The sequence below is a fragment of the Solanum verrucosum genome, unplaced genomic scaffold, assembly GCF_900185275.1.
Source record: "Solanum verrucosum unplaced genomic scaffold, falcon-dt-bn FXZP01000214.1, whole genome shotgun sequence".
Lineage (NCBI taxonomy): Eukaryota > Viridiplantae > Streptophyta > Magnoliopsida > Solanales > Solanaceae > Solanum > Solanum verrucosum.
In genome coordinates this window covers 3,363,236-3,377,901 of record NW_026020059.1, presented here as the reverse complement: position 1 = coordinate 3,377,901, position 14,666 = coordinate 3,363,236, and the positions used below count along the sequence as shown (strand labels likewise).

The following is a 14,666-nucleotide window of genomic DNA, read 5'->3' as shown; positions in this document are numbered from 1 at the left end:
ACTTTTGGTTTTGATTTTGAACTTTGGAGAGTGAAACTGCTATTTTGTCCATACAAAGAGAAATTTTATTATTTTGTGAGGGTTTAATTAAGAGTTTTTGGTCAAAAGCATCCTTAAACTATATCCAAAACTTAAATTATATCCTTAAAGTATCATTCTTAGCAGAAAACATCATTCAAATATTTAAAAGTGAACACTTTTCATCCTTCTATTAGATATCGTCAAAAAACTAAGGGATCCTACAAAAATATGAGCAGTTCACGTGACCATCAACAAAGTTTTCCTGCATAATTTCTTTACCTACTATAAGAAGTTCGTGAAAAAACATATCAAAAATTTTAGACACTATTGCTTACCGAAACAAAAAATGTTTGAAAGGTGTGAGGATATATGATCTACTATTTTTCTCATTTAGTAACGGAAAGAAGTTGGAGCTTAATTATCTTTACCTTTTTCATAGCCAAATTATATTTAGATCAATAAATTTTTTGGCCAATCTGATATTGAAGTGACCAAAATATCGATTATGTCTTGCATTTGAGTTTTATTCTACATTGTTAGAAGTGGAAGTCTCCAACAAACGCCGCTTCTAGCATATTCAATTGAGAAGAAACATATTTCAATTAATAAAAATAAAAAAATAAAAAATATTTCAACTAATAATGTTTTTAATATCAAATTACATGAAAAATAAATGAAAAAAAAGCTGTCAAATTAAAAGATTTTGCATAATGCTAAACTCAATAACCAAAAAAGTTCACGATTAGTATTTTTGGCATATCTAAAAATGATAATTACGAATGGATGACTTGATTTTTGTGGGATTTGTTAGTTTTCTAATAAATTCAAGTAGAAGGATGGAAATTGTTCACATTTTAATACTTGAAGGATGTTTTCTGCTAAGAATAATACTTTAATGACGTAATTTAAGTTTGAGGTATAGTTTAAGGATGATTTTGGCTAAAAACTATTTAATTAACATGTGGACTCAAGGGCCCACAAATTTATTTAAAAATAAATTATAAAAAATGCAACATTAAAACTCTATATTATTCAGGATGAGACGACAATATAAGGTAACTTAAAAGCAAATAGTGATTTTGGGCTTGTCCACAAGTTTTGGATAGATTCCTCTACTATGTAGATTGGGAGGAGTTCTTCAAGAACATTAAACAAATGGTTACGCCTACAGTGACTTTGGACCATTGTCCTATTTTACTGCAATGTGGTGACTGAAAAAACAGAAACCCTACTTAAAGTTTGAAAAACTGGTGACTCAAGATAGATGGTTTGCAGGAACTAGTGCATAAATGGTGGAATGAATTTGAAGTAATGGGATGCCCTGACTATGTTTTGCGCCTGAAGCTAAGGATGCTGAAGAAGAAAATCATAGACTGGAGAAAACTAGCATGCGGTGAACTGGACACGAAGAAGAAACCTTTTAGCTGAATTGGCTGATATCAGTTTGGCACAGGACACTAGGGCTCTAAATGAAGACAAAATGATGGTTAGAGCAATTGTCTTGGTTGAGCTCGAAAAATTGGCAAAGGAACCTGGTTCTTCCAACAATCTTTGTCAATTATCAAAATCAATTTCATCACAGCTCAACACTTTATTTATGACATCTCCACATTGTAGGAGGGTTCAACAGACCTAAGCAATACACAAGGCACTATATGCACATTTAAAATCTTCAGCTTAAATTTTCAAAAAGGAGTGAAGTTATATAGTTAAAAACTAGACATAAAATGAATGGTACCACACTACCACTGCATAAAATTTAACATTGAGAAATCTGAGATCCCCTCTTTGCTAAGAGAATTAAGTTAATACCACAGAAAAAAGGCAAGACAAAGTTATGAAAGCAGCACTCTATTGGCAAAGAATGCGATCTTGAAGTAAGCTTTATTGTATTTCTGGATGTTCTACTCCAACTTAAGATGATAGTAGCAATATCTTCAGTGATCTTTTATTTATCTACAACAGCTCTGGTTTTGAGCAACTATGAGGAACAAAATTGTGCATCACCGGCTTCCACGTGTTGCAGGCGGGAGTGGTTGAACAGCAGCAAGAGGGTTCACTTGATAAGAGAATGCAAGTTGCCAGAAGTCAACCAAAGCCTTCTTCGTAGATGACGCTTGTCTCTTAAGAACACTGTAATACAAAATGGGGAAAAGTCGGTGAGACAATAGGCCCAGATATCACGTAATTGACAAACAATACATGTCTAACATAAGCCAAGTCCAAGTACGTAATAGCCTAGCATTTGTAAACTTAAATATGCCAGAAAAGATGGCAGAAAGAACCGATACAAAAACAATATGCTCAACTGGACATCTCCACATCATTCTATAATTTCATTAGGGTTTTGGATTGGCAACAAACTTAAAAGACAGATATAGGTGAGTTCTGACTATGGTATGAGATTCTCATAGACCCACAGGTATAACATGAAACACTGCTAGAGAGGCGCAGTTGCATCATGTGCTTGAATGAGGTTTACTTGCTACCTATGTGCATACAGCAACAAAACCAGGTGACTCTTAACTGATGTAACTAGTACAAGAGTTTATGCCCTTAACAGCAAAGGTTTCTCATGACTACGTGAAATACAAAAAGCTAGAATATAGAGCCAGCCCAATGGATTAATAGACTTATTTCAGATGCTAAACAATGTTTTATATCTTCTAAACCTGATTCCATTCCCTGACAAGTTAGTTCCAAAGATTTTTAATGGAACACATCCTTGAAGTATATTCTAAGGGTTCGGTTGGCATCACTAATCCCAGGATCAGTTTTAGGATGAGTTTATCCCATGTTTGGTTGGGATAAAGCCGCTGGATAACTTATCCCGGGATTAGTTATTTCGGGATTGTAGTGTTATTTTTATCCCACATTCAGGGTGGATAACAATCCTTGGATAACTAATCTCAGGATAACTTGTTCCCAACCAAACGAGTCCTAAAGTTCATGTACATCCTTGATGTTTCTCAATTAACCAGAAACATCCATTAAAAAAAATTAGGCTAAACCCATCAGTGGCCCCCTAAAGTTGGCAGCAATTTTCACTTAGACACTTTAACTAGGTTTTGTTCATTTTAGACACCTCATGTGACATCACATTGTGTCATTCTGACACTTTTTTCACTAGCACATGTTGACTTCAAGTGCGTGTTAACCAAGCGCGTCCACGTGGATTAGATGCCCAATTATATCATGCCAACTCATTAAAAGTCTATGATATTAAAGAGAAAAAATAAGAATTAAAATACATGACAAAGTAACCAATGAATAAATGACATGTGGTCTTTTTATCCCAAAAAATTAAATAAAATATTTGACAAATTTAAAGAAAAGTGCAACCCCCCCCCCCCCCACAACCTCCCCAATCATCTTCCCCATTCATCTTCACCATTGTATTACTCCATTTTTATTATATTTGAGCTTTATTTTTTGTCATAAACCCACACCCACACAATCTACTCTATCATATTCCTTCATTTTCATTATCTTTTCCGTCACACCCACAACCACACAGCCACCTTTCCCGTTTTATTCCTCTTTTTTCATGATTTTTTTCTGCCATATTCCCCATTCATTGCACCCTCACCTCCCATTTCTTCATTTGATATAGGGCTAAAAGGTGCAAATATATAACAACACATATTTTTAAGATTGCGTCTCTTTTTCTTTAATTTTGTGATATTTGTAGTTTAATTAGGGCTCAAGGTTAGTGAGATTAACATTTACATAGTAAAAATTGAGATTTTTTGGCTCCTATTTTAGGATTATTGTGGGTGAACTTTACATGATTTGGGGTGTTGATATGGGTTCGATTTCTTGTTTCTTTTTGGGTCTATCTGAGTTTATAGTGCGAAATTTAAATTGAAATTATGATAACAAAAGATTTAACCTCCATTGAAGTACTTTAAGCTTTGAGAAATAATGGGAGAGATAGTGGCTATAAAATGGGAAAGAAGAAGAGAAAAAATAAAATAAAATAGACTAAATAAGTTCCTCACGTGTCAATAGCGAGTGTACAACACTCACTTTGCCATGTCAGCTGAAAGTGTCAAAATGACACAACGGAGCCTGACATGAGGTGTCTAAAATGAACAAAGCCTAGTAAAAATGTCTAAGTGAAAATTGCTGCTAACTTTAGGGGGCCACCGATGGGTTAGGCCAAAAAATTAACAAATTTAATCCAGAGTCAACTTTTCATCCAAAAACTAACGGAAATTTCAAAAACACATGCATACCACATGATTCACCTATGTAAACTGAAAATATTCTTTCGTCCCCATTTGAGTGTAGCTCTATCTTCTTACCTAAATCTGAGCAAAAAAGTAAGGGCAGAAGCCCATGCTTCTCAAGTATTTCTTTTTTCTCATACAGTCAATAATAATTTCGAGCAGTATACAGTCTAAAAAAATGTGAAGTCACTGGAAGCTAGCTAGTAGTCTATTTGATCAAGCTTTCTGGAAACCAAAATGTTTTTGCTTCAAAAAGGCACTTAAATATGTGCATTTTTTCTGTGGGATTGCATCTGCTAAACGTTCTCCATGATAGTTTATGCTTATCAGATTAGTTATATAGTTTGACGCCAGGAAGAAGATCACATTAATGAGCAAAAATTTGCAAAAAAACATCGAGCATTAATAAAAAATCAGTCAACTGGACTATTACAGTAGAAGATTTCTCTAGGCAAATAAAATAAAAAAAGACAAAGGAGTATCAGAAAATTGAAGTTTGAAAAGAGCTGACAAACTTTATTGATAATTTGGCAGCATTACTAGAGCAGTAATTTACAATGAGTTTAAGTTGAAACAGATGAACAGAAATAAGTTCTTTTTTGCACTTTGTACTGCAGATTTTTGCAGGCAAGTCAAGTCAAAGAATGCTCAAGTGAGTTAATAGATAGTAATACATTTTTATACTGAGGAATTCTTGTAAGAAGCAAGTTTTTTTTTTGAAATTGGTAAAAGTTATATTCATCAGCATTCAGGGCAATGCAGGCCACCTCCAAAATTTACAAAATAGTCATGGTTAGTTACAAGGAACCTATAAAATCCACTAATTGAATTTCTTCTTTTATATTCTATTCTTTACACCAAAAGCCTAAAGTAGTAATAACTTTCCATTTAATATTCTGTACAGAGCATTCTTTCCCTTGAAAGATCCTCTGATTTCTCTCCTTCCAGATAATCCAGCAACTCAGGAGGTCTGCTCTGTGCTCTGGCATGCTCCAGTTCATATCAGCTATACTGAAGAAGAGTTCTCACACTTGTGCAGTTACTTTGCGCTGAAGAAAAAGGTGCTTGCTGGTCTCAAGTGCCTTTTCGCATAGTGTACACCTAGAGGCAATGTTAATTCCCTTTTTCTGCATAGACTCATCTGTCAAGCAAGCTCTTTTAGCCACTAACCAAGTAAAGCACTTCACCTTTGGTGGAGACACGCTCTTCCAAATGGTATTCCAAGGGTCTGCTGCTATGCCTGAAATTTTAGCTAATCCCCATTTGTAAACTCTATTAGCAGAGAACATGCCATCGTTATGATGCCTCCATATCAATTTGTCTTCTTCCATGTTGGTCCCAGGGGATCCAGCAATCTTATTCAGCAAATCTATCACCCAGGTTATTTCCCAATCATTAAGCAACCTCCTAAAAAACAAGTTCCATCCTTGTGGTGACCACATTTCTTGTATGCTGCATTCAAGGTTTACACATATAGAGAAGAGTCCAGGAAATAAAGATTGTAAAGGTGCTATCGCCACACCAATCCTCTTTCCAGAAAGAGATTTTGTCCCCCCTTCCAATTTTGACCTTTGTGTTCGCCTTTGTCAACCAGAGATTTCTAATGGACCTCCAAACTCCAACTTCATAGGTGGTAATCACTTAATTTGTGCACCACTGCTCCTCCAGTCCATATTTTATGGGATATCACTCCATAAGGCCTGATTCTCTTGATTGTACCTCTAGAGCCACTTCATGATCAAGCTATCATTTTGTAATTTTAGGTCTCTCATTCCTGGACCACCATATCTTTTGCTTTGTTGGCCAGTAGCCCACTTCACCAAAGTGAAATTCTTCTCGATTTTGTTCCCTTGCCATAAGAAGTCCCTTCTTAGCTTGTCTAGAGTATTAACCACTTCCCCAGGGATAGGAAAAAGAGACATTACATATGTTGGTAGGCAGTCCAGTACTGAATTGATCAATGAAACTCTCCCTCCTAGAGATAGTTATTGTGATTTCCGTAAGGCTAGCTTGTTATCAGTTTTTTCAATCATCCCATCCCAATTGTGAAGTGTCTTGTGTATAGCACCTAATGGCATGCCTAAATAGATTGTGGGCATTTTCTCTATCTTGCATTTCAGAGTATTTGCTAGTGTCTGTATCTCCTGATACTGGAAAAATGTTGCTCTTCCTCCAATTCACTCTCAGCCCTGAACATGCTTCAAAAACCACCAATATTACCCTAAGTTAACATATGCACTCTTGTACAGCTTCACAAAACACCAGTGTATCGTCTGCATATAATAGATGTGTCAATTCCATAACTTCATTGGCTGAGTCCTCTTATCCAGTTATTGATTGGAGCCTTTCGCATCAAACTTTTTTTTTTGAGAATGAGCCTTTCTCATCAAACTTTCCAGTCCCTCCATCGCAATAATCTATACTACCTTAAAAGCATGAACTCCAAAAAAGGAATGTTAAATTACTAAAATATCCCTCACTTAAAACTTAATTAGCTTACGCAAATACCCCTCACTTAAAAAGAAACCCTCACTAAACACCCCTCGCGCAACAAACACCTTTCCTGCAAATAGTCACCACTTTCACTGGATAGACGCCATGTTTCCCCTGCATCTGCCCAACGTCCAAAAAATCACCAACCAACACAACCTCTTGATATTACCCTATTTATATCGACCACATTCACAACACCGTCTCCCATTAGTAATTCAACTTTTGCAACACGCTCAAATGTACGTCACTTTTCCTCCTCTTCTACAAGCGTTCTTTTTTTTTTACTCAAGAGTCAAGCCTTACATCTGCACTGTGTAATTAAGTTATCCTTCTTGCGCTGCTTTCGCAGACAATTATTGATCATCCATTGGCTAACACATTACAATATTGGACTCGGCTTTGAAATATTTCACTCCACATCAAAAGTTGTATGTTTCCACCCTGTGTTTATGTTTCCTGTAATGCTATTTTTTGAACTACTTTCAGCACATAACATTGCTAGAACCTACTTAATTATTCCTCTGTATTTTACTACTACTGCAGCACGGAATTAACATTGATATTCACTTTCCGCTATGCACCTCTAACCATCCAGATTCATCAAAAATGGCGACCGAAACCGAACTATCAAATCAGAGTGTCCCTATTAACAAGATACCAAAACACTCTGTAGATTGGGTGATGAGAGTATTAGTTATTCGAAACGGTTCTGTAATTTCGTACAAGAATTCGCGCCATAAAGGGACTTTCCAAATGGTAATATTAGTAGACGACGAGGTACACTTTTGCTTAACTTATATGTTATCGTTCCTATCTATTCCCCTTATTACTTCTCTAATGACATCACATGCCGCTTACATCAATACTAGGGGACAAAGTTGCAAGCAACACTATTTAACAAGCATATTGGCACATTGAAGGACTTTTTGAAGGCAAATAAAACTTACTACATTGCTAAAGGGCTGTTGGATCGGGTCAACTCCAACTACACTTCCATGCACAAAGAGATTGGAACTATCCATTACAGACAACACAATCATAAAGGAGAGTGCCCATACTGTTTCAACACACAACTTCATTGATGGTTTTGAATCTTTGGAACAGGCAGAGAAAATGCCAAATGGTGCCATATTCGGTAACTCTTCACACGACTTATTAGTAATTACCGTCAAGTACATAATACATATCACTAATTTACATGTCCTTTATTCAGACTTGCTTTGTGTGTTAGTTATGGTGAATCCCATCATTGTAAAAGGCGATAACAAAAGATGTGAAATTGTTGTTACAAATGAACTGTAAGTTGTCATTCTTTGTTCTTCACCGTCCATATTAATTTTCCAGTGCTTTCACAATATTCGTCTAATTGATAATCCAGCATGGAGCATACAACTGTTACTCTATGGGGAGGTTTTGCAGAAAACGATGGCCCATTTCATGAAAAGTTGAGAGATGACCAACCTATTCTAGGCTTATGTGACGTGAGAGTCTCAATCTATAAAGGTATAGACAACCTCTCCTATTTGCTAATTGTGAAAATTGCAAGTATATTTGTTGATTCCTCGATTAATATGTTGTTTCCAATGTAGGGACTTATGGGATATCTATTATACCCGTGAGCAGTGTGTTGATAAATCCAATGTTTCAAAAAACACTAGATCTCCGCGCCTGGTACGGAACCTCATTTACTAATATGCTAGGCATTATTCATTTAACCTCACTGCCAGAACTTATGTTCAAACTATAATTGAACAGCGTAGCCACGTTTTGTTTTTAGGGAAAACTAAATATCACCAGTCCTATCGAGTTAAAATGTAATCTAACAAATTTAAAACCCACAAACATTTCTTCAATTATGTGCTATAGTTAAATCACCTCTTACGATATGCAGGCGTGAAGTCATAAAGGCCGAAATGAAAGGTATCTCAACCACACCAAATAAGGTAATGAAAAAAGCCACAGAAATGATGTTACCCAATATTATGGATGGCACGCTTGATGATACACAAGTACCTTCAAACTGACACTTTACCTATACACATAGGACCATTGTTTTTAAGCATCACAAGACAAGGCAACCACGAGCAACGCACGTGTGGTAAATCTAGTAAAATAAAAAGGGTGACAATGGGTCCCCTTGCCTAAGACCCCTTTCTGCTAGAAAATAACCTGCAGGTTTTCCATTTATCAAAATAGAGAACATGGTGGTTTTTATGCAAAATTCAATCCATTTGAGCCATCTAACCCCAAAACCCATCTGTCTAAGAGTGTTGATTAGATAGTTCCAATTTAGGTAACCATAAGCCTTTTCTATGTCCAACTTGCACATCACCCCTGGCACATCATCTCTAATTCTGGTATCAATTAGTTCACTGGCAATAAGTGCAGCATCCATTATCTGTCTCCCTTTGACAAAAGCCATCTGATGATTGTTAATCAACCTACTCATCACCTTTTTTAATCTCTCAGACAATTGTTTAGCTCTTATTTTGTATACCTCTAATACAAGGCAAATAGGCCTGAAGTCTCTTAAGTCATTCACCCCCACCTTCTTTGGAATCAAGGCCACGAAAGTGACATTGAAGCTTTTTTCAAATTTCTGCATAGAGTGGAACCTATGGAAGGTTTGCATCAGATCTCCTTTTATTGTGTCCCAGAAAGCTTGGAAGAAAGCCATAGTGTACCCCTCTGTCCCAGGGGCCTTGCCTGCTGCACACATCTTAATCCCTTCCAGCACCTCCTCCTCTTCAAAAGCCCTTTCTAACCACTCTTGCTCTTCTAATGTTATGCCTTGTACATCTAGAATGTTGAGATTTCGTCTCCAACATTCATCTTCCTTGTACAGGTTTTGATAGAAAGCAACTATTGCATCCTTAATAGCAACAGGATCATTAGATTGTTCTCCATTTATCATTAATGAATCAATAGTGTTGAGTCTTTTGTGAGCTGTCTGTAAGGTTGATCGGGATAGAATTGAATGATTGAATAAAGTTGAGCATGTGATTCTTCTCTAATATTTTTATGGAATTTGAGGAAGAAGATAGAGTGCTCAAATGGTGAGGAGAGGGCATATTCTATTTTTTCTGTTTCAAAAGCGAATCACGAGCATTGCATTTTTTATTTGTTTTTCACTTGAGTGTTTGGATGGAAAGTTAACTTTGGATCAAAGTTGTTTATTTTTCGATACATCACAAATGTTTCTTGTTAATAGAGATACATTAAGGATGTACTTGAACTTTAGGGTATACTTTAGGGATGTTTTCTGTTAAAAAGTCTAGGTTCAAATATGCATGTATCTTTATACACAGCTTCACATAAGTGCCACACAGCCGCAGTAATCAAATATAATGTGCATTTCCATCCACTGTCTACAGTAAGTTGAATTTAACTTTGATCCAGCAAAAACAATAAATGAAAGATATCAGTTTTAGTTGTTTCAAGATAATGGAGGGAATTTGTCAATTTGATATGTCCACTAAATCATGTGCTAATACTATGCAAGTTAAGTTGATAAGGGAAAAACATCCTTCAGTGCACAAGTTGTGCCGCTTTATCCTATACAGTGACCATGTCATGAGAAAATTTGGTAGATTTTACACAGTAATATGTGTCTCCCACAGCTATAAGATGAAGAAAATCATAATAAGAGTAAATTCTTCTTTATCTAGAAGAGAAGTGGCAGAGAGACTATATTACCTCCATAAAGAGGCTTGTTTTCTCCGCACGGTATAGTAAACAAGTGCCGCCAAAAACCCAAGAAAGATACTTTCATTTGATAAGACCAAGCGACTACTTCCAAACTTCAAAGTGACTGTACGAAACCACCACAATGGAGTTCTCCGTCTAGAGAACTCCAGAATTGATTGTTTCATGGTGTTCTCTCCCTTAGACTGGTCTCTGTGTTCCAAAATATTTGCTGTTCCATTGCATGATTTTTCTTCAATCAGGGAAGTGGAATCAGTTGTGCATTCATCTATTTGGAGCGGTAATGCTGAGGACTGCGAAGAGCTGACCAGCTTTAAAGTATTCATGGAGTACAACTGCCTCAAAAGATCCTGGAAGACGGAGAAATAATTAGAAAATTCCCAAGCTATAAGTTACTCTGTCACAAAATAGCTAAACCACCAACGGCATATCAGAACACAACAAAGGTGTCTCAGTCAGACTGCATTGCCCAGTTTCTACAAGCATATTTCTCTTTCAACAAAGTTTAATCTCACAAAATTAGGGCGTATTAGACTATATATTCAACCATAAATCACCAAGGAACTTCAACTCATAGTGCTAAGAACCTCAAGAATATAGATTTTCCAACAACATACTTTTACAAGGAAAACAACACAGTTTTTCCAATTGATGCCCTGCACAAGCAAAAATTAAAAGAGTGTAGGGGACAAAAGAAAAAAAAAATCACGTGAGACCATCATTTTAATTAAATGAAGCAAGAAAGATTATTGTTTACCTGCCTCTTCTCCTCAGGTAGAGGGAATTTCTCAACCCAAGAGATAGCAAGATCCAAATTTCCTAGAATCCTCCCCAAAAAGGTTATCACATAGAGCTCAATAATTTCCAGGTACTTATCAACTCCAAGGGAAATCTGATTGCTAAATTCTTCAATGCTTGCAACAGAATAATACTTTCCATCAACATATCTCCACTTCGAAAGGAATTCCTCTAGAATTTCTTGAACTTCAGCAGAAGGGCCATCTGGTATCTGGAGACACACCCTAAAGAAGAAGTTTAGAGTCATTTCCATATCAAAGAAGGGAGCCTTTCTAAAAATGGTGAAGGAAAAGTAAGTTATGAGGAGCAACCTTGCAATGATAAGAACATTTCAAGCTCAGGAGAGGGATCATGAAACTTTTTTCTGTTTACTTTGGATACATGGGATACCGGGGAGTACATGAATTCAGATTCAGGATCTCAACCAAAAGAAACATGTCAAAGCAAAGAGTGTGTCTCGATTTTTAAAGGCACTCTTATATTTTATGAATTATGCCATTAAAACAATTCATGTTATAGAAATCCAGTATGAAAAAAAGTGAATGATAAAGGAATTGCAGCATAAAATTGAGAATGGTAATTAAAGTTGTATTCCAACAACGACGCCCAACCTTATTAAAAGGAAAAGAAATCATCTCACTAGACCACCAAGCTGAGAAACATCAAATTCACATTGATGATTATTTGTGCTAAAGGAAGATGTGCAATTATTAGGGAAATAGCATGTCGAAGAAATGAGGTACCCAGTAAGGAAAACTTGGGCAGGAATAGCAGTGACTGAACCAAATAGCATTTTCAACTGCTTCAGTATTTCTGATGTCCTGTCAAACATCAAAACCATGTTAGTGTCAGAATTAAAGCACACTCGAAGAGTTTTTTTCTACGAAAGAAAGCAGCAGGATTACCACATCGAGAAACAGTAAAAGATGAGAAAGGACCAATAATACACATACATCAGAGCCACTCCATATAAGGTATTTCAGAGGTACTCATAAATCCAAGCAATATCAGAAATCAGAATACAGAAAATCAATATCCATCTACTAACAATGTTCAATAAGTGTGTTCTATAAGGAGGAAAACATTTATTTTCCAGTTTTCCCATGTTCGGTTGGTCAACACTTTTGGAAAGCATTTTCTCGAGGAAAACAAGTTCCTGAAAATTAGGAAAAAATGACTTCCCCAGTAGAAGAAGGGATAAAACAAGTTCACAAGTGGCATTCCATATTAGTTGTGTGCTCCCGCCCCCAATACACCTCATCTTCATCCCCAACCCCACCTCCCATAGTGTTATATGCAAATGCTTTTAGTGTAAAAAATTCTCTTACATACCGAACACAAGAAAATAAGTAAGAAACCCTCTTATTTTCCTAAAAAACATTTTTCTTCCTACCTAACAGCCGAGACTCTTATCAATTCAACCCAGATGGAGACAAACAAATTCCTCTGCAGTACAGGTTGTAACAACTAATAATGAAGCAACTCTCAACTCTCAATGCTCAAGTAAGATTGTCATTTAACCCTAAAACTCAGGCAAACAATATTCTTAAAAGTCTTTGTAATAGAATAAGAAAATGCAGGTAATACATAAATGAATAGAAGTGGCATAAACAAGTACCTCCCCAGCTCTTTGTAGGACTGCACCAAAATCATGGCAGCTGATTCCAACATATCACCCAATTCGCAATTGTCTTCATTCGTTTTACCATTTTTCTCAATTAATTGCTCAATAATTGAGGAAGACAAAATTGCTGCTTCTTGGAACATACAACACACCAGATAACTACAAAATTGAATATGACAATTGGAAAACAATTTTGACCAAATTGTTGCATAGTGAATCAAGAATAAACCCAAAAAAGAAAATTCTTTGCTGGGTAATTATCCCCAAAAAAAGAAGAAAGAGTACCTTTCTGAAAGCTCAATTTCTTCCCAAGTCGGAAAAGATGATGCACCCTCCATAGCCATCTCTCATCCGGGTAATCAAGCGTCCTGTTTGGGGCTATTTTTTTTAAAAAAAAATCAGTATTTGTAGTTTTGTAAGGTACACTCAGGTGCACACACAAAGATTTTTCTAATTTTTTTCCAACTCTTCTCACAATTTTATCCTCTATTCTGTTCTTTACACACTTTTATGAAAAAAATATATACCCTTTTTCGTCCTTTAGAAGTTATATATATATATATATATATATATACTAGTGATGGTGTGCCCGTGCTCAGGAGCAAACAATAGAAAAGAGAAATCAAATAGATAAAAAGAGGCTGAGGAAGAGGATCGCCAACAGAGTATAATGAGAAAATTTGATGAAATATAATATCCTCATTCATCTATTTGTGTAATTAATAGACACTGCTCTTTTTATTTGGCATTACAGAGGGAGTACTTTTTTTCCAAATGAGGTTGAGACGCATAATCAAACAACTAAGCAGATCAACTCAATTTCATCATCTTCCTACTAACATTTTTTCTTACTAATGCAAAGCTTGATTAATGATAGAATGATTATCCTTGGAAATGCCTTAAAAGAAGTTGTGATCATTTTTCAAAACCCAGTAAAATTAGTCACAAAAATATGACTGATGCACGCGAGTATAAAGATCCAAGGGAAGCAAACTCACACAAACTATGTTTAAAATGTGAAGAAGCATCATAACAAACTGTCAAATTGTGAGAATATTCATCAAGTCTTTCTTATTCTTTTCAATCCTAAAAAGGGGAACATAATTACTACTCTCTCCAGGGAAAACAGTTTTCGGAAATGGCCAGCTAAACGGAGATGATACTTCATGAGAAATTAATTCCTCTTCCTCCGCCTCCTCCGCCATTTCACAAAGATCAATTTATATGTTCTTCTTATTATCTTGACGCAATCCATTGAATTATTTTTTATACAAAGGAGTGACTACACACCCTCACAATTCAAAGAAATTTGTGAAGATATGCCACTGAAGCTATAGCAGAAGATTTCAGGAACAAGAGGTTAATTCTGTACTTGAGCAAAAGGAGCAGTCTATCTTGATGACCCAAAAACTATCAATAGAGCAGTCTATCTTTAGGACTGCTTTCTTTCATGTCAGCGTAAACACTTTATAAAGTAGCGATGAACACTTAGTTGAGGGTCATCACAAAGAAGCACCCACTTAGAATGTTTACAATTGTGGGATTAGAATAATAAGAGAAAAGAAGCAGAATTGGTGTGTGATATGTAAAACGTTCATATGCGAAAACCGTGATAAATTATTTGATTAGTTTCAATAGAAGAATTACAGTCCAAATATTGTTTATGTTAAAGAATCATTACCTTTTATATTGATGTCTTATACTGCATAATATTATCTTAGTAGTCATAGAATTGCTTTGGTAGTTTCTTGTCCTTTGATTTCTGTTGCTCTCTATTGTTTCATGTACCTCGA

The 14,666-nt window shown here is 35.8% G+C and overlaps 1 protein-coding gene across 1 annotated transcript; it reads right to left on the bottom strand.

Annotated features, from left to right (window-relative positions):
* Positions 1-1,711: 1,711 nt before the first annotated feature.
* LOC125823305 (protein APEM9-like) lies at positions 1,712-13,299 on the bottom strand. Its single transcript, XM_049502698.1, has 6 exons — positions 13,159-13,299; positions 12,868-13,032; positions 11,993-12,070; positions 11,209-11,473; positions 10,443-10,801; positions 1,712-2,154 (listed from the first exon to the last, which is right to left on the bottom strand). The coding sequence occupies exons 1-6, from the start codon at positions 13,215-13,217 to the stop codon at positions 2,025-2,027; spliced, it is 1,056 nt and encodes a 351-aa protein (XP_049358655.1). The 5' UTR covers positions 13,218-13,299; the 3' UTR covers positions 1,712-2,024.
* Between the last annotated feature and the right edge of the window lie 1,367 nt (positions 13,300-14,666).